Source organism: Vitis vinifera, chromosome 6 (genome assembly GCF_030704535.1).
Source record: "Vitis vinifera cultivar Pinot Noir 40024 chromosome 6, ASM3070453v1".
Lineage (NCBI taxonomy): Eukaryota > Viridiplantae > Streptophyta > Magnoliopsida > Vitales > Vitaceae > Vitis > Vitis vinifera.
In genome coordinates, this window is record NC_081810.1 from 3,382,949 (window position 1) to 3,404,042 (window position 21,094).

Below are 21,094 nucleotides of genomic sequence, written 5' to 3' on the forward strand. Positions count from 1 at the left end.
TACAAAGATGAAAATATCAGTTTTCACAAATATATCAATAGTTGGACTTTACACAGATATATTGGGATATATCAAGAAATATTGATGAAAATTTTAATAAAAAAAAATTGTTATGATAAAAATTGATCAAAATTCATAAAAATATTGGGAAACACTCAAAATGATAGAACAAATAATAATATATTGATATATGAAGAAATTAATATATGAGTGATATAATTTATAACATTTTATAATAATAGGTAGAATTTGAAAATACATTTAATACTAAAATGATAATTTATCTACTTTATAATATATATATAATTATTTTCTATTTAAAAATATTTGTAATTTTATTTACAAATTATATATTCTTTATATTTAATTCATGATTTTTGTGCTTTGAATAATTAATTAAATGGAAGTTGAAAATAAACCATTAAAAATTTATTTTAATATTATATATATAATTTAGGTCTAAATATAACATATATAATATGTAGGTCATCATATGCAATAAGGGCATGATTGTCCAAGCAGTTCAAAGGTTATCTCTTACAACCTAGAGACCTTGGTTCACGTCCAACTCGAAAAATCAAGAAATATCTATCATAAGCTATGATACATTATGATTATTAAACCTAGTTCAACATTTTAATTTGTTGAAGGACAAACAATAAGTCCTTATTTAAATTGTAGATAATTCTAATTTATACAGTGTGGAAGTGCCATATCCTTACGAGATATTTCTGAGGAAGCAAATCTCCACTGATCTCATGATTTTCCACACTAGCCCACAATAGTGGCCACTATGGTTATTTTTTTATCATGGGTCATCGGACCAATGTTTTCCTTGTAAGGTCAAGCCAGCCATTGTCAGCACACCTCCAATCCAAATTCCATCCGCGTGAAATCATTTATATTCAAAATTTAACCATATTTTTGGAGACCCATTGACCTAGGAGGCCAAAAAAAGTTCAAATTTTGCAATTCTTTTTTTATTAAAGATATTATTTCTCAATGAAAAGTTACCATAACCACGAGCCCAAAAAGTTCAACAAGGTCAGCATTTAGATGGCATGGCTGCTGCCCCACTAGAAGACCAGATATGGTTGTTTAGGTCTTTGTTCGATCAAATTTAGGCAAAGTGACCTTCACATGGTATTCTATTGAAAAAGTCTTTTTAAGTGTACAAAGCCTTTGAATTCTCGCCCCACTCGAGTTCTCTCAAAATATTTTTATTATTTTCTATTTTTAATAGCATAGGCTAATAATAATTTTTATATAAAATATTGTAGAAAAATGCTAAGTTTCTATTTGACAATTGTTTTCAAGAATAGTTTTTAATTTTTCAGAACAAAAAATCAAGAAAACACGTGTAGGTTGAGTCGTAAATCCTTCCCTCCGGCGGTACGCAACCCTCTGCACGCTTCCAAAAAGACGGGGCGCTTCCATGCAAGGTGGTCATCACCTCCACACATGCACTACCTCGATATCCCAGGGGGTTTCCTATGGTGAAAGCTCTCACAACTCTCAGCACTCAGTAATCAACTAAAGTCCACAACACATTTGATAACCAAAAACCTTTTTTTGTTTTTTGTTCTTAAAAATTAAAAATGAGATATTTTCAGAAAATATATTTTAGTTTTTTTCACACATTAGCTAAGTGTTATTTTAAAAAATAATTATACAAACATATAGAATGATTAAAAATACAATACTAGACATAAAAAATAGTTTTAAAGCATATTTAAAAATATTAAAAATGGGTTAAAAATATTTTAGATTTCTAAATAAACTATTTTTTTACAAAACATTAAACAATAACTTTTAAAAGTTATTCTCAAAAATTGTTTTTTACAATTATTTTCGAAAACAATTATCAAACAAACTTTGAGGTGATATTTATCGAAATCTAAATTTAGATAGTTGAATATATATGATCACATTTCAACAGTTAAATGATTATACAAACAAATGAGATCAAGATATAAAAATATAAATAAATGGGACTAAGGTATAAATAATGAGACTCAGAAAATATATATGCTTTCAATACCTTTTGAGAAAAGTACAATAGATGAGTAATAACATTTTTACACTTATCCTAAAAAATAATAATATTTAAAAACCATTTAAAAAGTTAAAATATTAAAAAAAAGAATTGTCATCTTAAATTTTAAAATTAATTTTTAAAAATAGAAAATAATCCATATTTTATTAAAGATAAGAGTTACCATATTTTATGCAAAAATGATTATTATTTTCTATTTTTAATAATGAAAAGTATATTCAAATGAATATTTAATATTATTTGAACCATCTTTTTCAACTACAAGGGAAGTTGGAGGTTTACCACACTAAGGTGAAAGTGTCATATCCTTGGGGATACTTAGGATTTGTATTAGGCAAAGCAGAGACAAAATCTCATCATTTTCCCCAAGACTAATCCGCATTAGAGGCCACTATGCTCTTCTTTATAACTATTTGTGAAGTAACCAATCTCTAATTTCCCCGTAAATCACTCGAAATTGAAATCCCACCTTATGTGAGTTCACAGAAGTAACCATATATCCTAGGAAATTACTATTTAGTCCTCGGTTTCATGATTTTGAAGTCAAGTGTCCCACATAGGTATTGGGCTCGAAAAGTCATTTTCAGGAGTATAAACCCTTTGAATGTTCTCTCTACTGGTGGGATGCTGGTGGGATTTATCACAATACCCATTAGGTACGACTCCACTCGCGCAAAAAACGAAAAAGAAGATGGAATTGAAGACCATGGCAGTAAAGAATTGACTTCTTTTGTACAGCACACAAGGCATATTGGTAGGAAGATGTGAGGCACGTGGAGACTTACGTATTTGTCTCTGTTCAGGTTAGGCCTTTTTGGCCAAATTGCAAGCTTACGTGGCAGCCACTATATACTCTTGTGGCCAAGTCAAGATGTCGCGTTGGCTGCCCAACTATGCCACCTGGGTGGAACCAATTTGCTGCAAAAGTGGTGTCCAATGTTGAAATGTGACGCCACCAAACCATTCAAAAGTGAACCAAACTTGACTTTGTATCCATTTTGGGTTGATAGAATTGGAAGAATGTTCAGGGTTGGTAATTGGGTTTTGGAGATGGTATGGTCTCCTAATCAAGGGCATCATTAGTTTCCTAATGATGTTTTTGAGACCATGGGCATGTGGGCCCTCACGTGCATGTTCATGAGATGTGAAACTTACTCATTTCAGACCACATTCATCATCCCTTGTGTATGAGTTTTTCTTTTTTAGTAAGGATATAATGAGACGAATTTTTTGGATATCTATCTTAATCTATATCTAATAAGGTATTTTGAAAGAAGTATAAATGATTTAGGGTAGGTTCAATTTTATTTTTTAAAAAAAATAATTTGATTGGGTTTAGAGTAGATTTGGAAATCATCTTGATCCACATGTCATACCCTAACTATATATATAATTAAATAAAATAATAATTTAATTTATATTTTCATTATTTTTTTATTATAAATCAAATAATATAAAACTAAATAATAAAATGTATAGTATTTATTTATTTATGAATTATATTTATTTTAATACAATTAAAAACTTGAAAAAAAATAAAATTAAAAAACGGAATTGATACAAGGGTGATCCATCCCAAATAGGTTGGTTGACATCCTACCCTAGAGGGTAGGTGTGATTGCATGATGAAAATAACACATCCTGAACTGAAAACCTTTTGCCTATTTACAATCAAATATAATAAAAAAATTAAAAATTCTAATATTTTCAAATCTTCACTCTTGATTTGGAAGTAAATTCGAAAATACATATGACAAAAATTTATTAAATTCAAACCTAATTCCTATTTTTGTTATTTTGTAGTATTTTTTTTTCACTATTTTTTTTTTCTCAAAATAGATATTATAGTTTGTTTGATAAAAAAAAAATTGAAAATAGTTTTTTAAAATTGTTTTCTGATTTTTGTAAAAACAAAAGTTTATTTAGAAACCTAAAATATTTTTAATATTTTTAAATATGTTTGAAAAATAATTTTTATCTCTAATATTTCATTTTTAATCATTTTGCATATTTATATAATTATTTCTTAAAATAACATTTTAGAAAACAAGTAAATATAATAGAAACCAATTAAGAGATATTTTATAAAAACATTATATTTTCTATTCTTAACATAAAAAAACAAAAAATAGTTTTTTATCATCAGATGTGTTTTCTGTTATGAAAAACAGAAAACTATTTTAAAAAACAATTCTGAAACAAATCCTATTTCTTTACACCTCGTTGTTAATAATGGTCACGGAAAATATAAATAATATCCTTCCACTTCAACAAAGTACCACGGAAAAAAAAAATCCATATAATACTTCACTAATTTATCAAAAACAATTAAAAAATTTGTAGTACAACAAATTGAACATATGATTATTTATTTTGAAAATGTGATTTTCACTTAAAATACTAACTTTATGCTTTGAAAAATGATGCAAATCTTTAACACATGGAGTTGAAGATCATAGAAATAAATCATATATTGTTTTGAAATCCTAACAAATCTTTTATGGTACTTCAAAATTGCTTATTATTCTCAAAAAGTAATTCACTTTTTGAGACCCTAAACCCAAAATATTGAACCACATCTTAGAGGTATTGCTTCATGTAGCATATTGCTTTGAAAAGCTTGAGAGTTGACCGTTGACTTTTAGAGAATCTTTGAAACACTTAGGTAAGAGTAGGTTAAGATCATAATTTATTAAGGTAGAAAAGTTTTATTTGTTTGGCAATTGAGGCAGAAAACCCTTCTAGAAATTTCTGTTCAATAATGCTATGTATTTTATTGTCACGTTTTCACAAAATATTATACTTTTGCAGGGACTAATTATAAAGTAATTATTAATAAATATTAATTTATTTGTACATAGAAAAAGAAAGTATGTACACGTCAAAAGATTAGAAGAAAACAAAAATTGTAACTTTACCCTGATGAGTCTCATAGTTTAATGCCCTTACATGCATGTGCCACAAAGTCCTTTGTGGTCGTCCAAACAAGAAAATAACCATATTTGAATACTTGATTATAAATTAAAATTAAAAGAATTATAATTTTTTTCGTAAGTATATGTCACACCTTCCTAATCATATAATTGTGTTTTATTGGATTTTATGTAAACCATATGATACAAAAAAACCGATACTTTATTATAAATAATATCAAAATTGGTATGAGTGTTCCTTATGAAAAGTATTTATGATATGTCATATGAGCTATCTTATATTATTTAATTAAATATAAAAAAATTATATTTATTTGAACTTGTAGGAGAATATAGAAATATTTTATGGGAGAAATAAATAAAAGGGATGGTCATGTTTTCCCTCGTTTTTTATTTTTCAAGTTCGCTCTTCGTGTTCTAGAGCTTTCTTCTAGTGATCCATAATATAAAATATACAATTTGTTTTAAATAATGGAGGAAAAAATTGAAGAAAAAAAAAGTTCATTATGAAATTTCTTAAAAAATTGTTTAAAAAATCTAAAAAACATATGGAGTTGTTTAACAACTGTTTTCAATAATAATTTTTTATTTTTTAGAACAAAAAATTAAGAAAATAGGTTTGATAATTAAAAATTGAATCTATTTTTTATTCTTACCAACATAAAATAAGATATTGTTGAATAACATTTTTTAATTATTTTCAATTGTTTTTATTTATTTTCATTTTTTTTATGATTGATTTAAAAAAATAATTACATAGAATGACTAAAAATATAATATTAAGTATAAAAATTATATTTAAAAATATTAAAAATGGGTTTAAAACATTTTACATTTTTAAATACTCTTTTGTTTTATAAAACATAAGAGAAAATTGTTGTCAAAAATTGTCTTTTAAAATTGGTTTTTTAAATTGATTTTCAAATAAATCTGTTCTTATAAATTGTTATTTATACAAAATAGTTTTTAAAAACTATTCTTAAAATTTATTTTTTAAAACAGTTACCAAAAGCAGATAAGTTGGCTCTTCATTTCTCACCTTTCAATTTTATTTTTTATTTTTTTCTCATGAAAACATGCTAATTTTTTTGTTTTTCAAAGCAGTTAGGCTCCTTCCCAAAAACTTAAATTAATTTTCTTCAAAACCGAATAAATTTGTTAGGTTTTTTTTTTAATAAAAAAACTATAATGCACCACCTAATTCTAAGTCCGTAACAAACCCAATATCTGTACCTTCCGGGCCTCTGCATCATTAATGGCAACTCGCCTGTAAAAAATGGCTTGACCAAACAAGAGAAAACAAAGAAAAAGTTGACATCCTTTCAATAATTCTAATTGAATTCTCCATTTTCCAAGCAAGTCGTATATGGGCTTCCTCGAATTCAACTTGTCCGAGTTTGGCAAAAGGCCATTAACACCCATTTCTGCTGCTCTCAAATTACGTATGTACATGCAAAGTCAACCCTGCCACACCACATTCTTTTTGGCTACTTATATGTCACCATTACTCAATCCTCTGCAGCATTGTACTTCCCTTTCATTCTCTGCAATTCTGCCTGCTTCTTTGCATACCGTTGGGAATGGTAGTGTGAGATTGAGGGTTCTCTTTAGCTTGGCTTGCTCAGGAAGAAAAGGCTCTCTTTGGTGTCCCTGGGTTAGTTCCTTTGTTATCAAGCTTGTGAGTATGAGTCATGGCTTGTCTGTGGTCTTTTCATTTTTGTTATTTTTGGCTGTGGTAGAAGAACGCAGATTTTCTTGTTCTTGGGATTTGGGTTTGAAAAAATTTTCTACTGAATAGTTTTACATTTTTTTTGGGGATCTGGGTTTAACCTGCCATTGATTTGTTTGGTAGCAGAGAAAATATGAGAATAGAATGGAATTTGTTTGAGCATTAAATGTATAGATTCCGCTCTATTTTCTTCTGGAAGTGGAGTGAATTTTACGCTCCTATTCACAAACTTCCATTTTTTTTGTCTTTTGAGAGTGAATATTACGCCCTGATTCACAAACTTCCATTTTTTATTCTTTTGAGAGTGAATATTACGCCCGTATACACGATTATATGAACTGGGTTTTTTCAATTTGGAATTTTCAATAATTCAAGAAATGGGTTTCTTCAATTTTGAAGCTTGAGAATGAAGAGAAATGGATTTTTTTTTTCTTTTTTTGGTTATAGTGTAGGAGTACCAAAAACGCAGGGGAAGCCCACTTTAACGGCTACAAAACCGGCTTTGAAATGGTGTCTTGAAGATGAAAATGTATGTGAACTGTGAAGTAGTGAAGGTGACGCGTTTGGCATTTTAAAATTTTAATATGAACGTTTAGCCCATGTGACCTTTGATGCATTTCCCATGGAGTGCTTCTCCCACGCTTCACTCTCTCTCTCACTTTTCCATATAAAAAGCCTTTATGGCACAAGATCCTTTGCTCCTCATCCCTCAACGATTCCACCTCTTTCTTCTTCCATCCTCTTAAGCTCTTTCTCTTAGTATCGGTTAAAGCGATATTACACTTGGAAAGTCTATAGGTCTGTTAATCTCCGCAGGGTTAATTCTTTTTTAGCTGATAGTTCTGTATGTTTGATGATTTACAATTTCTGTAAGACTTAATTATGTTTGCTTTGCAATTTTCTGTAGGTTCGATCCAATTGGTGAAATGGGGTTGGTCCGGAAATCCCAAATGAGAAATGGGGATTACTTGGAAGGGATGCTGAATGAATATGTTGGTGGAAAGGCCAAGTTCAAAGCTCATAAGAGTCCCTCTGCTCGCCTTGTTACTGCCCTTACTTGTCTGCAATTCGCCTTCGCAATTTATGCAACCTTCTTGTTGTACTACATGAGTCCGGCGATAGACTTACGGTCGAAACCGGACTTTGCATGGGCTACACGATTCGCCCAGCACTGGAAACAGCTCATGATCCAACCCCATGTTGTCAGTCACTACCAGGAAGCTTCTTCTCTTGTTGGGGCTGAGATAACACCAATCAATCCATCAGAAGTTTGTGAGCATGAGAAGATAGATTTTATGCAGAAGAAGTCTAATGATGCACAGATGATCAAGTTGAAGACAGAGCTTTACAGGGAGGTGTTGGAGTTTCAAAGCAAGTCCTTCGGGACAGAAACTCTTTCAGAGCTCATGGCAATGAAATCTAAATGGGATTTGAAGGGTCCAACCAAGCCTAAGGTGACAGTGATCTTGAACCATTTCAAGAGGAAAACACTCTGCTCCCAGCTTGACTCATTGCTTCACCAGACCCTTCCCTTCCACCATGTGTGGGTGCTTTCATTTGGGAGCCCAAATGAGCTCTCACTGAAGAGAATTGTGGATAGCTACAATGATTCAAGAATCAGCTTCATCAGTTCAAGCTATGATTTTAAGTACTATGGAAGGTTTCAAATGGCCTTACAGACAGAAGCTGATCTTGTCTACATCCTCGATGACGATATGATTCCAGGGAAAAAGATGTTACAGATTTTATCTCATGTAGCAGGAACTGACAAGTACAAGAACTCGGTTTTGGGCAGCATAGGGAGGATTTTGCCTTTCAGACAGAAGGATTACTCCTTCCCAAGCTATAGAAAGTTCCGATCAAAGGAGGCAGGCCTTTATTTGCCTGACCCTGCTTATGATATCACAGTCGATAAGATCGTGCAGGTGGACTTTCTTTCCAGCTCATGGTTCCTATCTGCAGAGCTCATCAAGACCCTTTTCATTGAGACTCCCTTCACCTTCATGACCGGAGAAGATCTGCACCTCAGGTATGTGTATAGTATCTTCTTTGCATTTCAATTAAAGAGAAGTTTAACAAATGAGCAAATCCATATCAATTTGATAAAACAAATTTTTTATTGAATCAACTTGGCCATAGTTTGGAGTTGTTTTGGTGTTTCTAGGCAGTAATCACTGATCATCACTATTGGATTCAACAAAACTAGCAGTTTAAATATTTCTATTCATTGAACTTTGATAAGTTTTGAAGGAAGCCCCTTTATTTACCTCAATAATGCAGTTTGACCAAAACAAAAAATGCAGGTTGGTCACCTGTTCATTAGTATATATACACTCAGTGATTAGTTTATAAATTAGTACCGATAGAACCCGAATATTGTTTGTATAAACTAATATTCAATTTCTTGGTTGAGAACTGTAATTATCTTGGGATTTTTGTCATATTGATAATCCAATCAGTTAGCAGTAGGTTCAATCTAGTGGAAGAATAAGTAGCCAACTAAGTGTAGATTGAATTGAAAATGACTCAGAAGGCATTTGAAGTAATTATATATTGAGTACCTCAATCAATTGATTTTCAGGCTGAACTTTCTATAGAATTATTTTGCTTGCCTAACCTTGTTTCATTGATAATGTGGTCAACTTTTCTGCTTAACAGCATTTATTTAGTAGATAATTAAAAAAGATTAGTATATTGTTTTCTAGTTTAAGATGGGCACCCCTGTTTCCACTACTGATTTTCCTGCATCCAGCCATTTGTCTAAAAGGTGCTGAAAGTCTTTGGTGGTCCCTCTACCACTATTTCTGCAATTGTTTGAATGGCATTTTGGCGTGTAGGAAGTCTTGGGTCAAGACCATTAGATAGTGTGCCTTTTAGAAATATAGTGACATCCACATTTGGTTTTTTCCCCAACCATTCAATGGAACCCTTATGTAGAAGCCACTGGTGTAACAGTAAGAAGTTACAAACAAAAACTTTCTGATATTTGGATAGTGACAGGCAGAATACTGATGAGTACTTCCTTTATGACTCTACCTTCTGATTCTGCTTCTAATGATTGGAACCTCTAATTGTGCAGCTATCAGCTTCAGAAGTACAGAGATGCTGGCTCATTCGTTCTTCCTGTTGATCCAAATGACAAGGAAACTTGGGGTGACAGTGAACACAGGCTTGCTTATGTGTCTGAAACTACTGTTATTTTCAAGGACATTGTTCAAGTCCGGGATGATCAATGGTGGAAGGCGCTTTCTACTGGTTATGTGACTCAGTGGGCTGCAATGAATCCTCAGAAAATTGATGCACTCTTCTATGCCCACTCTGTAAATGAAGTTAAGGCGCTCGCACCCCTTCTGGAGAAGTTCAGGTCTACTGTTGGGAAGAAGGCCTATATTGCGATCTCAGGAGGCAATTTCTGCCCTTGTGAAGATGCTGCCACAGCATTAAAATGGCCTAAGTCAGTATGCAGAGAAAGGAGATTTAAGATATTTGATTTGGGAGTTGGGGCTCTTTCTGGAATATCTAATTCAGAAGTGCCTGTGGTGCAAGCAGTGTACTCTAGCATGAAAGGATTGATCAAAATGCACAACCCCAGTGTGGTGATCACTCTCTCTGACATTGATCCTCATGTGAGGAAAGCTTTGAAGATGGCCTCAGAGACTAATTCAAATGGTTCAACATTGGTTCTTTTACCAAGAGCTTCTGTACCAAAGGTTCTTTGGATGGCTGATCTTCGGTCCACGGCATTACCAAGTAAGAAATCAATTTCTGAAGTTACGGAACTCTTTCTTCTTCCTTCTGATTATCTTATGAACAATTATCTAACGAACAACTTATTTCCAGATTGGAACCGGATGCGAATCTCCATCAGTATAATCACCCAAAACCGTGCCACCTCATTAACAAGACTTCTCAAATCTTTGAGCAATGCCTTCTATACCGGGGATGAGGTCTCTATCGCCTTCAACATGGACAGCAAGGTGGACGAAGAGACTATCAGGCTTGTGAGTAATTTTGACTGGCCCCATGGCCCCAAGACTCTTCGAAGGAGGATCATTCAGGGAGGGCTCATCCGAGCAGTCAGTGAGAGCTGGTACCCTGCTTCTGATGATGATTATGGACTTCTACTCGAAGATGACATTGAAGTCTCTCCTTACTACTATCTCTGGATCAAGTATGCCCTCCTGGCATACCACTACGATCCCCAGGTGTCTCTTCCTGAGCTCTCCTCTATCTCTCTCTACACCCCTCGTTTGGTTGAAGTAGTGAAAGAACGGCCCAAATGGAATGCAACCGAGGTATTCAAGCATATTCATCCAAACACCCCTTACCTCCACCAGTTACCCTGCAGCTGGGGGGCAGTCTTCTTCCCCAAGCAGTGGAGAGAATTCTACGTATACATGAACATGAGGTTCACGGAAAATGCCAAGGAAAACCCAGTTCAGATTCCAAAATCCAGAACTAATGGTTGGCAAGCTTCATGGAAGAAATTCCTGATCGACATGATGTATCTCAGAGGCTATGTCAGTCTGTATCCAAACTTCCCAAAACAGCACAGCTTTTCGACCAACCACATGGAGCCAGGAGCCCACATCAGCGCAAAGGATAATGTGGTCAAGCACGACAAGACAGATTTCGAAGTGCCATTGCTGAAGGAGGACTTCCGGACTCTGTTGCCGGGCGGGAAGATGCCTCCAGCCTCAAGGCTGCCGTCAGTAAACCTCTTCAACCAGCCGGTTTCTCTCAAGGGGCTTAAGGCTGCCGGAGCCAAGCTGGGGCAGGATGTGCTTCGATGCGACAATGTGACTGAGATCGTGGCTGTTGATCATCAAACTGGTCTGCCCGCTGCCTGCGTCAAATTCTGATGATTGATTTGTTAAGTTTCATTCTTTGTTTCTTTCCATATATTTGTTAAAAGTGTAATGTTATCTATAAATGGGGTGACTGAGTGGAGGAAACGGTACTGAAGCAGAAAGTGGCTCTCAGTGGTTCTTCCCCATTTTGAATCCCATTGTCGTGGAAGGGGAGTAGGATTCTTGGTCGGAAAATGGTTCGTATACTTTCAATCTTGCAATGAAGTTTGTTTTTTCGCAAACACTCTCTCCTTCTATGCTGTGGTGTGGGCCATGATGACTTTGTTAACAAAATATATGATTTGTTAATCGGGAATAGGAATGAAAATAGAAAGGTAAATCATAGTTTTTCTGAAAATAAGGAATTTAAATCTTAATAAGAGTAAGATTTGATTAAGACACTAATGAATTTTTATAAGAGTGAGATTTGATTACGACACTAATCAATTTCTTACTTTTATTTTTGCCTCTAACAAATAATCCAAAACGAACGAAGATATCATAGTCTATCATATTATTTCTTGTCATTTTCATAGCATTAGGGCCTATTTGGAAGATACCATAGTCAATCATATTATTTCTTGTCTAAAAACCAATTCCAAAAAAATAATTTTTAACATATTTTAATATTTTTTAAAATAATTTTCACACCAACTTTTTATTTTTAATCATTCTATATGTTTATATAATTATTTTTTAAAATAACCCTTAAAAAACAACATTAAACAACTTAAAAAATATTTTTTTAAAACACTATTATTTATTTTTAAAAATACAAAACATAAAACAATTTTTAATTACTAAATATGTTTTTTATGTTTTTTATTTTAGAAAACAAAAAATTGTTATAAAAAACAGTTACCAACAAACCCTTAAAAACTTTTTCTTTTTATGTATATTCATATGGAATGATTTAATTTCCTTAAGATGGAAGATAGTGCAGCTTTCATGGAACCACCCCTTGCCCACATGGCTGAGGTCTATAGCTTGGAGTATTTTGTAAGTCAAAACCATACTCACCTATACGTTTCAATTCATTTGACTATGATTCTTCAACAAATATTTTACAATTATCTAATCTGAAAATTTTCCTTTTGGTAACACATCCCACACTCATCAATCAACTCATATCAACCCACCACCATCAAAATAAAAATATTTTTTAATTAATTGCTCTATTTCATAATTTCTTAATTTTCATTAAATTTATTTTTTAATGGAAATAAAATAATTATCTTCCTAAAATAAGTTTTTAATAAATTTATATATATATATAACCGGCTTTTAGAATGCGTTTAGCAGTATTTCTACTAGAAATGTTTTTGGTGAAAATGTTTTTAGGAAAATCATAACTACTTTCAAAAACAGGTTTTTGTTTTACAAAACAAAAAATTAAAAAAATACGTTTAACAACTAGAAACTACTTTCTGCTTTTTGTTCTTAAGAACATAAAATATGATATTTTTAAAGAATATTTTTTTAGTTGTTTTCATTTTTTTTTAGGATTATTTTAGAAATTAAATACACAAGCATATAGAATGATTAAAAATAAAGTATTAGATATCAAAATTATTTTTAAATCATATTTAAAAATATTTCAAATTTTAAAATAAATTTTTGTTTTATAAAATATTATAAAATAATTTTCAAAAACTATTCATAAAAACTTATTTTAAGAATTGTTTTATAAAAAGGTTATAGAATAGAATGAAAGTGTTTTTTTTTTAAAACACTGCAAATAACTTTTCAACAACAAAAGTAATCTTTTAGATTTTTAAAATTTTATCAAATTTTACACTAAAATCGCTGCTTAAAAACATTATAAAACATACTCTTAATTTGTAAATAATATAATTTCATTCAAAAATTTTAGACTGTAACATATGACATCGAAGTTTCAAGTAATTACTATTAGAAATATAAATTTTTATAACGATTTATATTATTGCATTGATGGCATTAGAGAAAAAAACGTAAAATTGGATGTAAATTTTTTAGTTAATAAATCTTTGTGAAATGACTATGACATGAAATTTAAATGGTCTCCTTAAACACCAGTGGTGTTAAGGTTTGGGTGACGGGCCGTCAGGGAGTGGTGTGAACGTCATTCTCTCGTGGAATGATATAGAACCGTCAAATAATGTTGGATCCTGCAGTGTTTCTTACGTGGCGTATTGTGATGGACTGTGAAAGAAGGCACACGACCGAACTGTGGTTATAACTTTTTTTTGAAATTAGGGGCCTTTTCGCCATATGGGAAATAATCATATTTTTCCAGTTTTGAGCAGGGCTCACCGACGATCCCTCAGAATCCGTCTCTCTCTCTCTCTAAAATCCAGTCTTTCTCTTTCTCCGGAATTCTCTCTTTCTCTCTCTCCAAACACTAAGCCTGTAAGTTTCTATTTTTTTTTCTCTATGCATTTGATCAATTTTTGTTACATTTTCAGTTTTAATTTTTTTTAATTGAATTTTATGCGTAATGATCGTCGATTTATCATGTGTGATTGCATTTGAATTTCAGAATTCAATATCCGTACGGATTTTGATTTTCTCCAACAATTGTAGCGTACTCATCGCGTCAGAGTCCATTGGTATTTGAGCTTTTTTTTTTTCTCAATAATTTGCCATTTGGTCGTCTCAATTTTGCCGTTTCTTGTTGATTAGGGCTTGGTTTTAATATTCATTTGTTTAGTTTAACCATTTTATTCACGAGTCATTGGCCATGGTTTTGCTTTTAAAAATTTGAACATTTGTATTATGTTTTGGCACAATAATTTTATTCTATTTTTCATATTTAAATTCAGGCGGTTACATCATTCTTTTTCAAGATGGAGATCAATTATTTTGTATTTCTCAATTTAAATCTAGGTTAAGTAATGCATAAACGCAATATTATAAAGGATCTCATTTATGAAGCAATGCGGATTTGTTTGAAGTTAAATTATAAGGGTTATCAAATTACCAGCTTTGAATATGAAATGTGTTGTGCAAACTGAAATGATTTGTTTTGTCAGGATTTCTGTTGTGGCAGATCACCTTAATTCTTGTACTTGGAGAATGCTAATTTGCTTCAGAAGTTGTTTGAGAGGACCGGTTTCTTCTGGGTGTGTGACCTTTTGAATTGGGGTCATAGAATATACCAAGATGGGGACGTTACATCGCAGGTTTAAATCCTTTCTATACTTCCAATTTACTTTTACTATGGCAAGTAGAGATATTGCTCTGGTGCATTTGGTTGCATAATTCCAAATCCACAATTTGTTATGCTATTTATCATGGGTTTGGAAGCATATTTAATTTCCAGAAACCTAAGTCCTCAAAATAATTTCATATTAAAAGCTAGATTCTTGAATTCCATATTGTTGGAATTCCAAATGAAATCCTAGTTCTCTTCAACCAGATACTATCAACTGCTGTGAGCTCCTTTTCAAAATTATTGCATTACAGTTATGAGATGGTTGTAATGCTAATATACAAAGCTCACCCTGCTTAACTGCCTTAAGTAGTTCTCCTGTTTGGTTCGCAGTGGAGTTCTAAAAAAATCACATGACAGTGCCAGGCTTATTATCACAACTATTATGGGAGTTGTCTTTGGATATTTTGTTGGTGTTTCATTTCCATCTGCTTCTCTCACCAAGGTATGTAGACCTATCTTTATTGTATGCATATGCTGCACTCTGCACCTATCATCAATTTGATTCATGGTTAAATCTTGCAGATTAACTTATCTTCAAGCCTTATGTCCTCTCTTGATGTAGCCACCTCTGAGCATAAATCTAGTAGAAGCAAATCTTCTGAAACTCTTACACCGGGCACTGTTCCTAAGGTACTCATTCTCTAAAGTATTGTGAGCTGTCTTATCTTGTTTTTACTAAAATTCTATGTTATTTGCATCGCTTTGATCCATTACATCCTTCTGTTCCAACCATCTAACAAAAAGGAATTTGATGAAATTCCAGTTTTATGAAATTTTATTGATACTTGCTTGAAACTGTGACTTTGGTGAAGCAAAAGAATATTGTTGCTTTATTAGGAAACACAAAAGCCCTGGTTAGTCGAGGACGGGTTTACTGGTTTTTAAAGTTATTTTGTTTGGTAATGAAGCCTCGATGAAAGCTGTCAAGGGATGGCGCCATGAATAAATTGCTGAGAGATTTGTTTTCTAGTGCTTAAGTGTCCTACTTTATTGTCTCAAAGAGTTTTATACCATGATTTGAAGCTTAAAAGAGGTGCCATTGATATGGAAATAACTAGCTTCTAGGCTAATACATTGACTATTAAGAAATGAAGACCACTGGGATATTGCTAGAGAATTTAGAATGGTTAGAGTCTGATTCCTTCACTATTGCTACTAATCTGGATGACAGTATAAGGGCTTTCTTAAGTTTTGATTATTTCTAATAGATTAAAATAGATGTTTCTTTTGCATATCGACATTCAAACTATCTTGATTTTCCTATGTGTGGACCAAGTTTCAAAATTGTTTTATGATCTTATACAGGTCCTTAAAATACAATGAAGAATTGTTATTTTGGATTTAAGCTTACTTGTGAAGTTGTTGAAATATGTTATATTGTCTCTGAGTCACATTTCTAGGATATGGACACTCGAATAGAAGATGAATATCGATGGTTATTACCAGACTTCTGAACCTAGTTAAATATCAAGCCATATACTTCAACAGAACATTATTGCATAAAGAGATATTGCTATTGCATACACTTCTGTGCTTGAACTTGTATGTATGCAGGCAAGGAAATTTAAAAGGACCATGAGATGACTGAATGATTCAATTTTTCACTAGTATTTCAGGCTAGCAATTAATTGCTTTCCTATAGCAGATATGATTGGTGTTTACCCGTGTCAATACAATATTTACTGGCCTTTATATATCTTCTTAGCTGATGTGGTTGCAGCAATAGGTTCAGCAAACTTTTTGAGTCATGATTCAGACTGATAATTTGATTGACTTGCTTATTTTCTCCCAGATTTATGTTCCAACAAATCCTCGTGGTGCAGAGTCATTACCTCCAGGAATTGTTGTATCAGAATCTGATTTTTATTTGCGCAGATTATGGGGTCTGCCCAGTGAGGTATGTTCTATAATGATTTTAACAAAAATAACTGTGACAGAGCTCACAATTCTGAATAACTATAGCCCTGGCTAGAATAAGTTTGGTATAATTGATAATATCCACTCTATGCTAATTTTCAATATGATACAATTGAAGTAAAATTATTGCTCAAAGTCCTAATACAATGGAAGCTTGCTGTTGTAAAAGTAGGCTCGTGCAAGCATTAACTGTTCTTCTTCCAGTGCTGTAACATATATTGAGCTTTTGTTTTTGGTGCAATTATTATGTTCTAATGGTTGTTTAAAAGCTATAAGTTAATTTGTAAAATCAGTTGTCATTTATTCTGAAACCATTTGCACAAAATTAGATCTGTGTCTCTTTATCATATGCATGACTAGATGTCTTGGAAACTCACTGTTTCTTTAATAAGAGGACAGGCAAGAAAGATGTAGTCGGAGGCCGATGGTGATGGTGATTGTAGTTCTTTCAGTTCAAAATTGTATTTCTGCTTTTATATATAAGCACCCAACACTGGCAAGCACTATCGTGTGGCAAATGTTGAGGGTTCCAGTGATTGTTCATATGAGTTCATTTTCTAGTTGATGGAAATTATCTTACAATGGATCTTCTTAAACCTGCAGGATCTGAAGAAAAAGCCCAAGTACTTGGTGGTATTTACAGTTGGTCTTGATCAACGGAAAAATATTGATGAATCAGTTAAAAAGGTCATCCACATGAGCCGTTCCATAATTTTCATTTATTTATTTTGATTGTTTCTGGATATTGAGTTTCAGATGCTTATGTTTTGTGGCAGTTTTCTGAGGATTTCCAAATTTTGCTTTTTCACTATGATGGTCGAACAAGTGAATGGGATCAATTTGAGTGGTCAAAAACTGCAATTCATGTTAGTGCAAGAAAACAAACAAAATGGTAAGGACTCTATACATAATTTTGAGCATAACACTCTGACCCCTTTCAGTGAGAAGTTTAAACTTAAGATGTAACAAGGTCCTCTTATAAGAAGGAAAAGCATAATTATTTTTATAATTAATTTTTTGCACTCTGTTGAAGGAGAGACACGGCATTATTGGCTAAGCTGAAACTTTTTCTGCTGCAGATAGTTAATACTTTTTGTCCTAGTTTATATTCATAGATTCCCATGTATTGCAGGTGGTATGCAAAAAGGTTCTTGCATCCTGATGTTGTTGCTGCTTATGAATATATTTTTATATGGGATGAAGACCTAGATGTAAAGCACTTCAATGGAGAGAAGTAAGTTTTTTTCCCATAAACCAGTGATAGTTCCTGGTCAAATTGAAAATTTTTACACTTCTTTGTGTTCTGCTTCCGATGATCTTCCAGGTATATTGAATTAGTAAAGAAACACGGTTTGGAGATCTCTCAACCTGGTCTGGAGCCCAATAATGGATTAACATGGCAGATGACAAAGAGGAGAGGTGACAGAGAAGTTCACAAGTAGGCTTTGTTGCTCTCTCTCCCCCTCTCTCCCCCTCTCTCCCCCTCTTCCCCTAGTATCTTATTTCTGCAAGTTCTAAATTCTGTATTGTGCCCCTTCCCTAATATCTTATTTTTGCAAGTTCTAAATTCTGTATTGCTGATTGGTGACAGAATTACTGAAGAGAAACCTGGGTGGTGTAGTGACCCACATTTACCTCCATGTGCAGCGTATGCTTTCTCTCTGTTCTCCCTCTCTTGCATATCTGGTGTGCGTGAATTTGTCTTTATGAGTGTTAAAACATGCATAAACACAATGTAAAAATAAATATTCAAATATTTGTAACATAGGGTAAATATGTTGTCTTGGGACTTGCATTTTCTCCCCTCTCCCCTCTTAGGCTTACAGTTTTCTACATTAATTCAGATTTGTGGAAATTATGGCCCCTGTCTTCTCTCGGGAAGCTTGGCGTTGTGTGTGGCATATGATTCAGGTATCCTTTATCTTTTAGGATTATATTGCTTTCTACACATGGCACATGTTACAAGCATGCACATCTTTTCTCTTCAAGTTATTCTTCTGTTATCTCATAGTGAGAGTTTAAGGCAATAGGTTTTTGGAGGGTGGCAGATGCATTCTTATAGTTGCAAATTTTCTTAAACTACTATGTTACCCCTATTTTTTACCGGAAAAAAATAACCATATACTTTTTTCATCCATGAGGAGAGTTCCTTTAATGTAATAGCATATTGTAGTATAGAAGTGCACTTCACTTTTTTAACAAAAGTCTTTTAATGTGCTTGCAGAATGATTTGGTGCATGGATGGGGATTGGATTTTGCACTTAGAAGATGTGTAGAGGTGACTTCTTTTATCTATTGCTGCCCTTTCTTTTTCCACATTGATAGTTGGATATGTTTCAATTTTAGACACCACCACACCCAACCAAACCCTCCCCCACCACCAGCACAATAAACAAATAAATAAGATGAGTTTCAGTTCCATCCTACATCTGGTTGAACTGCTTGTTGACAATCTATAGCAGCCAACTTAAATGAATTTCACACGTTAAGGTGGCTTTTCGGGTATTGAAGCACTGACAAGCATTCAAATAATTTTTCAGCTAGTAACAGCAGCTTGAACTGTGGAATGAATGGATCCAATGTGGAAAGCTCTCAGACAAAAAAATTGTTTTAGCACATGGTTCTAATCATTTAATCAATTTTTTCTAATGGATTTGGATCTAGTAGTTTTGACCATTAAAAAAAATTCAAGTTTTTCGGTAGTGAAGATAACTGAGCTAAAAAAAATACTCATTAGGCTTCCCATTAGTGCTTTGGATTCAAAAGAGCAACTAGTTTATCTGGGCCATTAAAAGAAAGTATATGTTTGGTTCTATCAGTGAATTATAGATCAGATATTTTATATTTTTCTTTTGGGCTAACAACCTTTTTATCAGCAATCTACTTTCTATTTGACATCAACTCATAATTGTTACTGGATTTTCTTTACAGCCTGCACATGAGAAAATCGGTGTGGTTGATTCACAGTGGATTATTCATAAAGTAGTACCTTCTCTTGGGAGCCAAGTAAGTCATATTTTTGAGGCATATTGTGATAAAATTTTGTTGTGAATTTCATGAATCTGTGCCATGCATTTGATGCACTTTGTTGTTGACTGGCTTGTTTCAAAAAAATTGTGAAGTCAAGGAAAACCTTATATAGCTGTAAACAATCTTCATCAATTTGCTTCATATTTTGATTAATTCTTTTCTGAATTTGCATCATGATTTTGAGGCATGGTGTTGATGACTTATTTGTTGCAAAAAAATTTTGTTTAGTTGAAAAGCGCCTTGTGGCTGTAAATGATCTTTAGATTTACATGTGAAATGATCTTCCCACCTGTCTCATTATCTCATCTGTATGAATTCATTTTCCTTATTGTGAATTTGTGTACTTAAGTATACACTTAATTTTTGTGGTTGTCATTTTAATTGAGGCTTCTCAAATTTCAATTCTTACTTTATGCTTTTTCCGTAAAATTTCAGGGCGAGTCTGCAGGTGGAAAGCCTCCATGGCATGGGGTATGCATATTTAACATATCATTTTGAAAGCTTCAATTATATTTGACATGGTTTTGTATATCTGTCACTGAGCGGTCTCTGCTGTTGCTTATTTACTCACAAATTATGAAGAAACAAAGATTTCACCCCTTGTTATTGGATTTTGAATTATTTATTGACCATTCATTACGGTTTTTTATTGAACCAGCCTCTTAACTTTCTTTCTGCATTTCATTTTCGACTCACAGGTGAGAGAGAGGTGCAGAAGTGAATGGGCTCAATTCCAGGCTCGGCTCACTAGTGCTGACCAGGCCTATGTTGCACAACTCGAGAAAGGATGACTTAGATGCATCTACTACCTCTCCTTCCCCTCTGCACTTGTTCTTTTTTCTCTTCATCTTGAGGAGTGTTCTAGGGTCTGATTCCTTGAAATGATGTTCTCTTTCCGTGACCAGAACTGTTTCTTCTGTATTTTACATACACACAAATACACTTTTGATAAGAGGAAAATATTACATCTTTTTGTCTATAAATATATCTCAAGTTTGTGTTCAATTTGGTTGGTCTACTCTTTTCCTGTGGTTCAAAGTCCTAGCTTAACAGACAAGAAAAATGAAATGCTTCAACAATGAAATTTCTTATATAGTTTGTCCCAGCAGTGGGTTATCGCCACTGCTGTATTATTGTATATAGCATGGATGGTCATGTATCTGTGATAACTTCTGCCTGCTTTCATTCTCTCATCTGTAATAAATGGTCTCCCCGATCCCGGAAATGATCAGATTTCTTTAATCACTGAGGTGGTGTTTGTTTTTTAACTTAATTCTAAATAAAATTTTAATGCTTAATAGTGTTAAATATTAGGTTATTTGTTTTTGTAATATTTTATTTTCATTAAGTATTAAAAAATATAAAAAAATCAATGCCATTTTT

General features: G+C 32.9%; 2 protein-coding genes across 9 annotated transcripts; both read left to right on the top strand.

Annotated features, from left to right (window-relative positions):
- Nucleotides 1-7,392: 7,392 nt before the first annotated feature.
- LOC100262081 (uncharacterized) lies at nucleotides 7,393-11,810 on the top strand. The gene is made up of 4 exons (XM_002285207.3): nucleotides 7,393-7,516; nucleotides 7,626-8,747; nucleotides 9,798-10,468; nucleotides 10,559-11,810. Exons 2-4 carry the CDS (start codon nucleotides 7,645-7,647, stop codon nucleotides 11,578-11,580), a joined length of 2,796 nt encoding a protein of 931 aa, XP_002285243.1. The 5' UTR covers nucleotides 7,393-7,516; nucleotides 7,626-7,644; the 3' UTR covers nucleotides 11,581-11,810.
- Nucleotides 11,811-13,817: 2,007 nt separating this feature from the next.
- Nucleotides 13,818-20,716, top strand: LOC100267242 (uncharacterized). 8 transcript variants are annotated; one of them, XM_010652880.3, is made up of 16 exons: nucleotides 13,829-13,959; nucleotides 14,090-14,159; nucleotides 14,583-14,732; nucleotides 15,122-15,206; nucleotides 15,287-15,394; nucleotides 16,557-16,661; nucleotides 17,285-17,368; nucleotides 17,458-17,573; nucleotides 17,814-17,915; nucleotides 18,006-18,119; nucleotides 18,273-18,329; nucleotides 18,526-18,592; nucleotides 18,906-18,959; nucleotides 19,613-19,687; nucleotides 20,147-20,182; nucleotides 20,410-20,716. In XM_010652880.3, exons 3-16 carry the CDS (start codon nucleotides 14,713-14,715, stop codon nucleotides 20,500-20,502), a joined length of 1,116 nt encoding a protein of 371 aa, XP_010651182.1. In that variant the 5' UTR covers nucleotides 13,829-13,959; nucleotides 14,090-14,159; nucleotides 14,583-14,712; the 3' UTR covers nucleotides 20,503-20,716. The 8 variants fall into 8 exon arrangements, with proteins under 8 accessions (XP_002285240.2, XP_010651181.1, XP_010651182.1 ...); XM_010652878.2 differs by having other exon boundaries at nucleotides 13,830-13,959; nucleotides 15,095-15,206; XM_019220838.1 differs by having other exon boundaries at nucleotides 13,830-13,959; nucleotides 14,600-14,732; nucleotides 15,095-15,206.
- The last annotated feature ends 378 nt before the right edge of the window (nucleotides 20,717-21,094 follow it).